This window comes from Desarmillaria tabescens (genome assembly GCF_030435595.1).
Source record: "Desarmillaria tabescens strain CCBAS 213 chromosome Unknown EV420scaffold_25, whole genome shotgun sequence".
NCBI classification, from domain to species: Eukaryota; Fungi; Basidiomycota; class Agaricomycetes; order Agaricales; family Physalacriaceae; genus Desarmillaria; species Desarmillaria tabescens.
This window is the reverse complement of record NW_026848324.1, coordinates 90695-101930: the sequence shown is the minus strand read 5'-3', so window position 1 is coordinate 101930 and position 11236 is coordinate 90695. Positions and strand designations below refer to the sequence as shown.

The following is an 11236-nucleotide window of genomic DNA, read 5'->3' as shown; positions in this document are numbered from 1 at the left end:
GGGTTTTGCTCCTTCATAGGCTTTACTGGCCAAGGTTCGAAGACATCGACAGATGGTACAGTTGCAGTAGGGGTAGAGGTTCCAAGAGATTGTCTGCTCAAGCTCCCTCGGGACATGGTTCGAGAGGATGATAGGGTCTGGAAAGGGTTGGTCTCTGGCAAACCAGTCAAGGATCCTGTCTCCCCAGGGAGTATCTCCTGGAAAGATGACCCACTGGTCCTTGCTAAGTGGGGATCCCGAGTAGGTGTAGTACTCTGGGAGCTCTTCATTATTACCGTCAGAGTACTTGGTGAATACAACGTCGTCAGGTCTGTCTTCGACGGTGTCACTGGTTGAGGGTTCTGAGATGTGGGCAAAACAGGGTTTGGCAAAGTTTCAGAGGTTGGCAATGGTGATGAAGTTTCAAGGAAGAACTTCGGATTCAGGTCAGGGTGAGGGAGTCATCATCCCACCATGAGGGAGGTCCTGCAATTCTGTAGGTTTCATCGGGGGTGTAGGATGGGAGAGAGGTTGAATCATGCCACTCAGGGTCTGGAGATTCATCTCCTTGATGCCCTTCTGTTTCTCCCATGCTATCTCCTGTTCTATCCACCCCTCATACATTTTGTCCTTCTCCTCGTTTCCAGGCAGGGAGGAACAGGTCTTCAATTTCTTCAAAGGTGGTTCTTTCCCTGGTTCGTCCATTAATGATTTGATTGAATACATCAATGTAGAACCTTTGGGTTCCCCTCTAATAGAGGCACTCTCCATCATCATTGACACCTGGGATGGCTGCTGATAACTCTGTGGAAGTGATTGATGGCTCCCTGGAGTTGTCATTGTTGTCCCATGTTGTGGCATCCCAGGACCCCTCCATGTCGGTCCAGTACTCGACTGTAAACCTGAGGTCTGCTCAGTCATCCCTGTCATCAGGAGGAATGCTGAGTCATCTGAGCTCTTCTTCTCGAAGGGATTCTTCACCTTTATGGTCTCACTGATCCTCGCTCTGAAGCTCGAGCATGGCAGCTCAGTCTTCTCTGTCAGGTAAGAGGTGTCAAAGTGCATCTCACTCCCCCTTGACCGGGGTGTGATTGACCAGAGCCAGATGGTACTCCCTGTTCGTGAGGTTCCTGTTGATGAGCCATTGAGTCTATGTACTCTCCCTCTTCTGGGGGTCAGTGCTCTTTGGTGTCGGATTGGTTGGGTAAAATGAATTACTGCGACTGCAGTTAATAGTATCAAGGTACTGAAGGTACTTCCAAAGATAATGGCAGTGCAGTCTGAGGGGGTGAGAGGCATAAAGCTCGTTGTACCACAATGAATGTTTAGGGTCTTGAGGTATGATAGGTGCCGTTTTACAGATAATGGGCTGAAGTTTTGAAGGTATAACAGTGACTGCCTTGAAGCGATACAGTTACCATTGTTAGACAATGATAAGGGTAGTAAGGGCAAGCTTCGGCTAAATGTTAAGCACTAACTCTAATCTGAACCAAGGCTGGTCTCTATCCTGTCACTTGCATTCGGTGATTTAGTGTTAGAGAGGCATTTGGCAGATTGCAAGAAGTTAGGGCATCACTTAGATAGTGAGAGCAGGGATCTGGTAAGAGTTAGGAGTATATAACCTTAGCCGAAGCTGGGGTCTAAGGCCACAGCATAGGCTAGCTTAAGTACATGTCTGACTCATACTAATAATAGTATCCACTGGGGCACATGCACCAAGAAGTGCACTCTGTAGCAAATGAGGAGTAAGGACACTAGAAGAAGTGTACTCCCAACAAATGAGAGTAAAGAGTGTATGTCACCTGTATTGACACAGGACTCTATCTGAATAGACCATATCCCGTAGACCACCCTCAACTGGTGGTCAACTCCTGTCCATCCACTAAGAAGTATGATGCCATCATAAGAAGCATGATGGTATATGCTGTGCATCAGTCATTCAGGATGTGGCAGCTGTGAACTGGGGTGATGGGAACCAGGTAAATGGGTAGGAGATGCCAGTGGAATATCATAGGTCTGAGAGATAAGATAGGTAGGTCCAGGGTTCTGGGAGATAAGGATAAGATAAGATAAGGAAAATAGAGGTAAGGTCGTAATACTGCTCCAGGCTTGGAGCCTGTGGTACTGCTGGGATACTTCCTACCTTGTGTGATGTGAACTCAGTAGTTCTTGTCCATCTGCAGGACTCTGCACCTCCACTCCCAGTAGGTGGTAGGACGCATATTATCTCCAGCCATAATGATCTGTTTGATGTTAGGCCAGATTGCAAGGGCGACAACTTTCTCCATTTTCTCATCATTGTGGAAGTGCTTGGCTTCCACCCCATACTCAAACCCTGGATGAACTCATCCCACTTGTCAGGAGGTTCATGGTCAGGCAGCTCATGGTAGCTTCTTCGCTGGTTGATGACCATCCTGGCTTGTGCCCAGGGGTCAGACCTGTTGTCATGGTTGGGTGGAAAACCAATGACCTGGTATCAGGAGAAGATTGTATGTCCTGCATACCAGGTCTTGTTCCAGTCTCATATGCCTGTGACATATCTGTAGTACTCATCCCAGATCTCCGCAGCATCGGTTCATTCAAAGATCCAGGGCCATAACCCTTGGAGAGGAATGAAATCTCCATCATATTCCTCAGGTAAGAACCCTCCCTCCAGTGCAAGGAAAGGCTCAAGCTCTGGGGTATGTCTTGCTCCATCGTACTTGTCATGGGCCAGGGACTGGAGTCATCAGCAGATGGCACAGTTACAATAAGGATACAGGTGGGGTTCAGCTCAATCAAGCTCTTCAGGGACACAGTTCAGGAGGATGATAGGGTCTGGAAGGGGTTGGTTTATGGCAAACTAATCAAGGAGCCTGTCTCCCCTAGGGGTGTATCCTGGGAAGATGACCCAGTGATCCCCACCGTATGAGGATTCAGAATGGGTGTAGTAGTCCAGGAGCTCCTTGCTATTGGTGTCAGAGTACTCAGTGAATGTGACATCATTGGGTCCATTGCCAATGGCATCGCTGGTGGATGGTTCAGAGATGTGAGCAAAGTGGGGCTCGGTGAAGTTTCTGAGGTCAGCAATGGTAACGAAGTTTGGGGGGAGAACTTCGGATTCAGGTCGGGAAGAGGGCCAGATGAACTCTGACTCATGGATGGAATCATTGTCCCACCATGAAGGGGGTCCTGCAATTCTGTAGGTCTCATTGGAGGTGTGTGACATGAGGGAGGTTGGAGCTATGTTCCAACCTGGCTCTGACAATTTATCTCTTCGATGTCCCTCTGCCTCTCCCTCTTGATCCATGTCTTATACATCTCCTCCCTGCCTTTGTTCTCAGGCAGGGAGAAACAGGTCTTCGACTTCTTCGAAAATGGTTCTTCACCCCCATGTTCTATATGCCATCCTCCAGTAGTTTCCTCTGGTTCATGCACCAATGATTCGATTGAATACATTGATGTAGAACCTTCAGGTTCCTCTCTGATAGAGGCACTCTCCATCAGAGTCGACTCCTAGTACCGGTGGCCGATAACTCTGTGGAAGAGATTGACAGCTCCTTGGAGCTGTCATTGTTGTCCCATGTGGTGGCATCCCAGGACCTCTCCATGTCAGTTCAGTACTCGACTGTGAACCAGGAGTCTCCTGAGAACTCTCCATCGTCTGGCGGGATGCCGAGTCGTCTGAGGTCTTCTTCCTGAAGGGAAGTTTCATGGCCAAGCTGATCCTCGATCTGATGCTCAATTGTTTGAGAGTGGTCTGCTCTGTTGGGTAGGAGAGCTCAAAGTGTGTCTCGCTCCCTCCCTGGCCTTGGTATGACAGACCTGAGCCTGATGGTGCTCCCTGTTCAGGAGGTTCCTGTGGATAAGCAATTGAGTCCATGTACTCTCCTTCTTCTGGGGTCAGTGCTCTTTGGTGTCGGATTGGTTGGATAAAAGAGATAACTGTGATTGCAGTTCATAGTATCAAGATACTGAAGGTACTTCCAAAGATAATGGCAGTGCAGTCTGAGGGGGTGAGAGGCATAAAGCTCGTTGTACCACAATGAACATTTAGGGTCTCGAGGTATGATGGGTGCCGTTTTACAGATAATGGGCTGAAGTTTCGAAAGTATAACAGTGACTGCCTTGAAGGTCACTTAGATAGTGAAAGCAAGGAGCTTGTAAGAGTTAGGAGTGTATAACCTTAGCCAAAGCTGGGGTTTAAGGGGTAAGGTCATAATACCCTGATGGACACAGTGGCTCTGGAGGTGGTCCTAACAATAACCCTGGTAACAATCCTAACCCCCCTAATAACGATGCTCAGATTCTCATCCAACTCATGAATGTCCTCTGCGGAGATTCCGATGCTGTCAATGGCAACCGTCAGCATGCTGTATGCATGAAGGTCAAGGAACCAGATACCTTCAATGGTTCAGACTCCCAAAAACTCAAAGCTTTCATTGTTTCCCTCCAGTTGAACTTCAATGACTGTCCCAATGCATTCTGATCAGATAAGGTGAAGGTTGCCATTATCAGCTATGGTGACAACTCTCTTCATCACACTTTCTACTGTGATCTTTACTCCCACATCAAAGATGATATGGCTCACCATGGAAAGCCTGATAACCTTCGTGATATGTGTAATCTTGCTCAGGAGCTTGATACTTGCTACTGGACTTGGAAGGCTGAAATCACCTGAGAAAATTGCAGTAATCCCTCCTCCAACAACAATGGCAACAAGTTGAAGGGTTCTAACTCTTCACCTTCCAACTTCAACTCCGTGGGCCAAAAATCCTCTAATTTAGGCTCCATGGGATCACCTTTATCTTCCTCCAACTCTCCTTCATCTTCCAACCCCAAGCCTTATGCTAACAAGCTAGGCAAGGATGGCTGTCTTACTTAAGAAGAAAAAGACCACCGTCAGAAGAACAACCTCTGTATGTTCTGTAGAGGTAAGCACAAAACTGAAGATTGCAACAAGCACAAAGCTGTGGCCTTTGCTCATGGCCATGCTGCTGCTGTTTCTTCCACTCCTGAGTCCACTGTCTCTATTGAACTAGTTCTGTTGGAATCAGAAAACTAAAGAGCAACCCTGTATCCTCTGCACTAGGACAGGATTGCATTGACTGTCATTGTGCACTGGAGATCGTAACCCTCAATGCTGCCACTCTTTCTAACCATTCTCTAACTGTCCCCTTCTCCTCTGATGTTGGCTCCAGATCAGAGCCCAACGGCTCACTCATTTCTATTATCCTTTGTTTTCTTGCTCTCATTGATTCTGGCTTTAGCCACTGCTTCATTGATTTGAAGTACATTGAGTATCACAATCTCCCTACCAAATCCATTCCTCCTGTTCAACTTTGGCTTCTTGACAGCTCTGTTGTATACATCTCTCAATCCATTTCTCTCCCCATTCACTTTCCATCTGGAGATATCCTTCTTATTGACTTCTACATCACTCATTTAGATTCATCTTGTAACATTGTTTTGAGATACAACTGGCTTTCCTACTACAATCCATTGATGGACTAGGTAAAGCACAGTATCACTTTCTGTTCACTATTATCAGTTGTTTCTTTTTCAAACACTTCCGCAGCTGCTGACACACATGTGCCAGTCTGCTCAGACCCTTCCAGTTCAATCCAATCATCCCAATCCTCATCTCCCACTCCAAAATCGAGATTCCAATAGGCTCTGCTGCCTTATGAGCCTATCTATTCCTACCTTACCATTTCTTCCTTTGATGCTTTAGCTGCCCCCAAGATATCTATTACTTTGGCTGCTGCTTTTATCTGAGCTTGTGCAGAAAAATAGGCTCAGCAAGTTCACATTGCAGCCTTCTATGCCTAGTGTAAGTGGCATGGCTAGCTCCATGGCTCCCACCAATGTGACCGATGTCTCACTGGAGTACCATGAATTCACTGATGTATTCAGTGACTCTCTTTCTGAAAAACTCTCCTAGCATTGCCCTTATGACCTCAAGATCAATATTGAGGAAGGTTCTACTCCTCCACTCAGTCCCATTTATTTCTTTTCCAAATCTGAACTAAAAGTCTTATGTGAGTTTATAGACAATAATGTCCATAATGGTTTCATCACTCCTTCCTGCTCTCCACATGGAGCTCTGGTACTGTTTGTCAAGAAGAAAGCTGGTGAACTTAGACTCTGTGTAGATTATCATAGACTTAATAAAATCACCAAAAAAGATCACTATCCTTTGCCCTTAATCTCTGACCTTCTTGACTCCATGTGTTCCGCTTGTCTTTACATCAAGCTAGACCTTCATCGTGTCTATCACCTTGTCTGCATAGCTGAGGGTGATGAATGGAAAACTGCATTTCAGACCTGCTACAGCTCTTTCAAATGACATGTTATGCTATTTGAACTCACCAATGCTCCTGCAGCTTTCTAATGCATTGTCAATGACATCTTTTCCAATATGCTTGATGTATCCATTGTTATATACCTTGATGACATTCTTATCTACTCTGACAATCCTGAGGAGCACTGAAAACATATAGGTGAAGTTCTACACATTTGAGCTAATGGCCTCTACTGCAGAGGTTCAAAGTGTGAGTTTCATCAGGAAAAGATGTAACCAAAATATTCCACAAAGTCACCTGAAGGCTTACATGTGTTCAAAGACAAGGTCAAAGCTATTACTGACTGGCCAGTTCCATGAAAGGTCAAGGATATTCAATTCTTCCTTGGGAGCCCTGGCTGTAGATTTTAGTCTTTGACCATAGGAGCTAGTCAGTAAAACTGGTTGAATTCTCAAGGTAATGTGCTTGGTAATCAGCATAGGCACTGCCACATCTCATTTAGGCTAAATGTGCTCTAATTGGTATTTGAGGCTTGTCAAGATCCACTCGCTAGCTGATCATTTGCTCATTTGAGCCTAAAATTACAACCCGTGCACTTTCGTGTGTGAGCACTGGGTGGGACTACATACAATACAGGAGACAATGGTACAAAGACATAGGGTGGGTACATAAAATACTTCAAGTTCTAGCATGATGACGAGAGAGTTCAGTATGAGACCAAAGGAAGTAGAACTTAGTGTATCTGGCAAGATGGCGAGAGAGTTAAGAGGTCTTGTCACCTCCATCAGGGTTATATCATAGTAGTGAGACAATCTATCATCATCTGAGACCTCAGTAGGCTGCCAAAGTAGCAAGTCTCATGCTCACATAGAGAAAGGAAGGTCCTTAGTAGAGGCCTGAATATGCGCTGTGAAGCAGATACGTGTCCTGAGGCACCAATTAAAAATCTATTATTAGAATTAATCTCATATTTTATGCTATTTATAGATTCTAATCCAATTTTAAAGGCTCATATCCACTGTTTCTTAAATTTCTGGTTTATTCCTTATTAAGCTGGCCTAATATTAATAGTAAACCTTTAATAAATAATCTATAATGGATTGATGATCTCGTCCCATCAATATCCAGCTAAAAAAGGCTGGATGCATCAAAAGAAAACTGAATGTACTTAAAAATGCGCTTTTTCTTAAATTTCTTGCTCATTTCTTGGTGAATTGGGCTAATATTAAAGGAAGAGTCTTCCCATGTATATTCTATAATGTTAGTAATATGATTTCATCCAAATGTGGTCTGAAATAGCTGGATGCCATGAAATTGGGCTGGACATAGTGGCTGTGTAATAATTGATGCCATCAATATCAGTCTATTTTCAGTCACAATATAGATTTGGGCCCATTGAGGCATTCTCTGAGCACTTCATGGGTCAGGAAATAGTATTAGTATATATATAAATATAAATAACATAAAAAGAAACCTTCTAGTGAGGTACAAGAGCTCTGGGAAGTGTATAAAAGAGTAATATGATGAAATATAGTGAAAATAAGGGTATTTTTTGCTTTTAGAGGGTTCTTCATGCATCGGATCACTTTAAAAACATTACCAATAAATTCCTCAATCTTTAATACCCTCAAACTACTTCTTATTCCACTTATGGAGCTTCAAAACAATGGTAATACAGAAATGATAGTTTAGGAGGAGCATATATAAATACTCACTTTTGATAGATTCTAATAGCTTTGAAAATGTTACCAATGAATTTCCTGACCTCAAGCATGAAGAACCCTCTAAAAGCAAAAAATACCCTTATTTTCACTATATTTCATCATATTACTCTTTTTATACACTTCCCAGAGCTCTTGTACCTCACTAGAAGGTTTCTTTTTATGTTATTTATATTTATATATATACTAATACTATTTCCTGACCCATGAAGTGCTCAGAGAATGCCTCAATGGGCCCAAATCTATATTGTGACTGAAAATAGACTGATATTGATGGCATCAATTATTACACAACCACTATGTCCAGCCCAATTTCATGGCATCCAGCTATTTCAGACCACATTTGGATGAAATCATATTACTAACATTATAGAATATACATGGGAAGACTCTTCCTTTAATATTAGCCCAATTCACCAAGAAATGAGCAAGAAATTTAAGAAAAAGCGTATTTTTAAGTACATTCAGTTTTCTTTTGATGCATCCAGCCTTTTTTAGCTGGATATTGATGGGACGAGATCATCAATCCATTATAGATTATTTATTAAAGGTTTACTATTAATATTAGGCCAGCTTAATAAGGAATAAACCAGAAATTTAAGAAACAGTGGATATGAGCCTTTAAAATTGGATTAGAATTTATAAATAGCATAAAATATGAAATTAATTTTAATAATAGATTTTTAAAGCACATTTAACCTAAATAGGATGTGGCAGTGCTTATGCTAATTACTAAGCACATTACCTTGAGAATTCAACCAGTTTTACTGGTTAACTCTCAGACTCCTTCTCACTCTCCTCAATGGGAGGTAAAACTGCTTCGCAGTATGACGAGACCCTAATGTATTTTTATCTTATCTTATCAATACACATGACTTTCATAAATTTCTTGAACCTTATTTTTTTTTACTCTCCATTTCAGAGACTAGCGTCTTTTGCAGTGGCACGTTATGCATGTTTGGCTGAAGCTTCCCCTCCAGTGCCAATCTCGCTGCCTTTTGCTGTTCCTGATATTGCCTCGTTGGCTACACATTGTAGTCTACTGGTAATTGATTTTATTTTCAGAATAAATAATCTTTGCTCTCGTCTCACACCATCCTCTAAGTGAGCCATCCATGCATACATTTTAGCATGTTACGCTACACGCAACCAAAAAGCAGCATACCTTGGTTAAATCAGATCATAAGTGTTCTTGAACACAACAATGTAACGATATTTGACGTCTTGGTGCAGGTCCTTCGCTTCGGGCATGTTGCACAAAATCTCCATGCCTATCGGGCAAATCTCTGGGAAGGGGCAGGGGAGATTGCAGATCTGCTATTGGAGCAAGAAGAGGATGTAATCAGGAACTGGGTGGCAGCAGTCACGGTTCATACATATCAGACCGAGATTTTGCATCTGATCGAAGGACAGCAAGGTTTTCACTTCCAGGCTAATCATGCCACACTCGAGCAACTTGAATGCTTTGACTTGGCAGAGTTGGGTACAAAGATGAAAGGCATTGCACCGTTGACATGGCAGATGCTTGCTGCTCTCCTTAACTCGGACAATCGGCGGCACTGGGAGGTAAACGAGGAGGATAATGAGGACACTTCATCAGACTCAACCATGTCGGATAGTGATGATGAATTCATCTGGGATGACCTTGATCTGCAGGAGCTCGATGTGTGGGACATACCACGTGAAGCATCTGATGAGAACGACACTTTATCTGTGATATCCATGGAACTCGACCAGCCAGACATCCAATGGGAGAGTTCATCCCAGTTCAGTATGGATGTTGATCTCGAAACGGTAGTGCCTCATCTCAATGTTGCCGCTGGTGATTCTACTGATGACGAGCAGCCCAAACGCAGACGTCGTCGCAGACAGGATCTCCCGAAATGACACAAGGCCCTGTTGCTCACAGTCAGTGAGAGACCTTCAACAATTTAACCTTTACTTACCTATGGACACAGAAACAAGTTATGATTCTCTCAGTTCTGAGACATAGCTCAAATCAAAGATTTAATGCATTTCAGTCTGTCATTGGCTCCTTCCTAGAGTCAAAACAATGTCCCGAGATCATCTTGGAGACAGTCGCACACATGGGCATATCCATATCTGTCAAATCTATTGCACGGATGGTCAATTCATTGTCCAAAAAAGCTGAGGAGCAATTAAAAACCTTGGGTCCTTCAAATAACATTTACGACAACTTTGACATGGATTTTCCCATTGCGCATCCTATGCCAGATCACCCGAAAACCCATTTAAGTGCCACGGCAGCGACATTTGTTCCCTTCATTGATGTTGATCGAACGAAGGATTTGCAGTTCACTGAAGAGCTGCAAGAGACCAGTGAATACAACATACACGTTCCCCCCAATGATCCACAAATATATAAACCACGTATCGATGACATTCTCCCCACATCACCTCTCACAGGTAGCAGCACCAAGGACATGCAGTCACTATATGAAGCCTTCGCATGGCATGTATGTTCCATATTGATTGAGTTCAGAGGAGTGGGGTTTGCGAAGTTCAAAACGAAGCTAGGAATGCCAGGCAGTGTTCAATCATTACCTGTGAGAAAGACAGCGAATCACCCAGGACATGCTATGCATGCAGACAAGAGCACCTATGATGGTACCTGGGAGGTCTTTGTCAATCTGGCGAAGCAACGTGACTGGACTGACGAGGAACTGAAACGGTTCATAGAGCTCATTCATGGTGATCTCGCAACGAGGGAGCAGTATGAGGGTCTGCAGAGAATGCAGGTCATTGAAAAGTCTGCCAAGAATCACCTAGACTTCGTCGTTTTTGTGCTGGGATTATTCCACCTCAAGATGGCAGCCGCCAATGCCTACTGGCGCATACACATGGAACCCAAACCAGATCGTGACGAACCCGTAGGGCTGTTTGAGTATATCAATTACCTCCGCCCCAAGGCGACTGCAGAATTTGCAGCAAAAAACGGACCTGGTTTCCGTTCAATGCATGAGATTATCTACCATGCCACGTGGACAGACATACTGGAATGCTGGCATGTCGAAGCCAAAAAGAGGCAAGGCATACAGACTTTGGAAGACTTTGCTCAATTGAATCCAACCTGGGATGATATTGTGTCAATGTCAACGTCTATAGTGGACAACTACTTACCCTCACAGGACTTCGGAGACGAATATGAGAGGGATAAAACACGTCGAGATACTGTCTTCGAGAACCTGCATCTTTGAAACCAGCATGGTTTACTCTACCTGGAACTGGCCC

General features: G+C 43.8%; 3 protein-coding genes across 3 annotated transcripts; all 3 read left to right on the top strand.

Moving 5' to 3' along the window:
• Positions 1-9115: 9115 nt before the first annotated feature.
• Positions 9116-9871, top strand: EV420DRAFT_1644611 (uncharacterized protein; the record flags this gene model as incomplete). Its single annotated transcript, XM_060477674.1, has 1 exon — positions 9116-9871. The coding sequence occupies one exon, from the start codon at positions 9116-9118 to the stop codon at positions 9869-9871; it is 756 nt and encodes a 251-aa protein (XP_060328885.1).
• Positions 9872-9942: 71 nt separating this feature from the next.
• Positions 9943-10194, top strand: EV420DRAFT_1232966 (uncharacterized protein; the record flags this gene model as incomplete). Its single annotated transcript, XM_060466553.1, has 1 exon — positions 9943-10194. A coding segment is annotated over one exon (252 nt), but the record flags the coding sequence as incomplete, so codon positions are not given.
• Positions 10195-10212: 18 nt separating this feature from the next.
• On the top strand, positions 10213-11202 carry EV420DRAFT_1272688 (uncharacterized protein; the record flags this gene model as incomplete). The annotated part of the gene is made up of 1 exon (XM_060467717.1): positions 10213-11202. The coding sequence occupies one exon, from the start codon at positions 10213-10215 to the stop codon at positions 11200-11202; it is 990 nt and encodes a 329-aa protein (XP_060328883.1).
• Between the last annotated feature and the right edge of the window lie 34 nt (positions 11203-11236).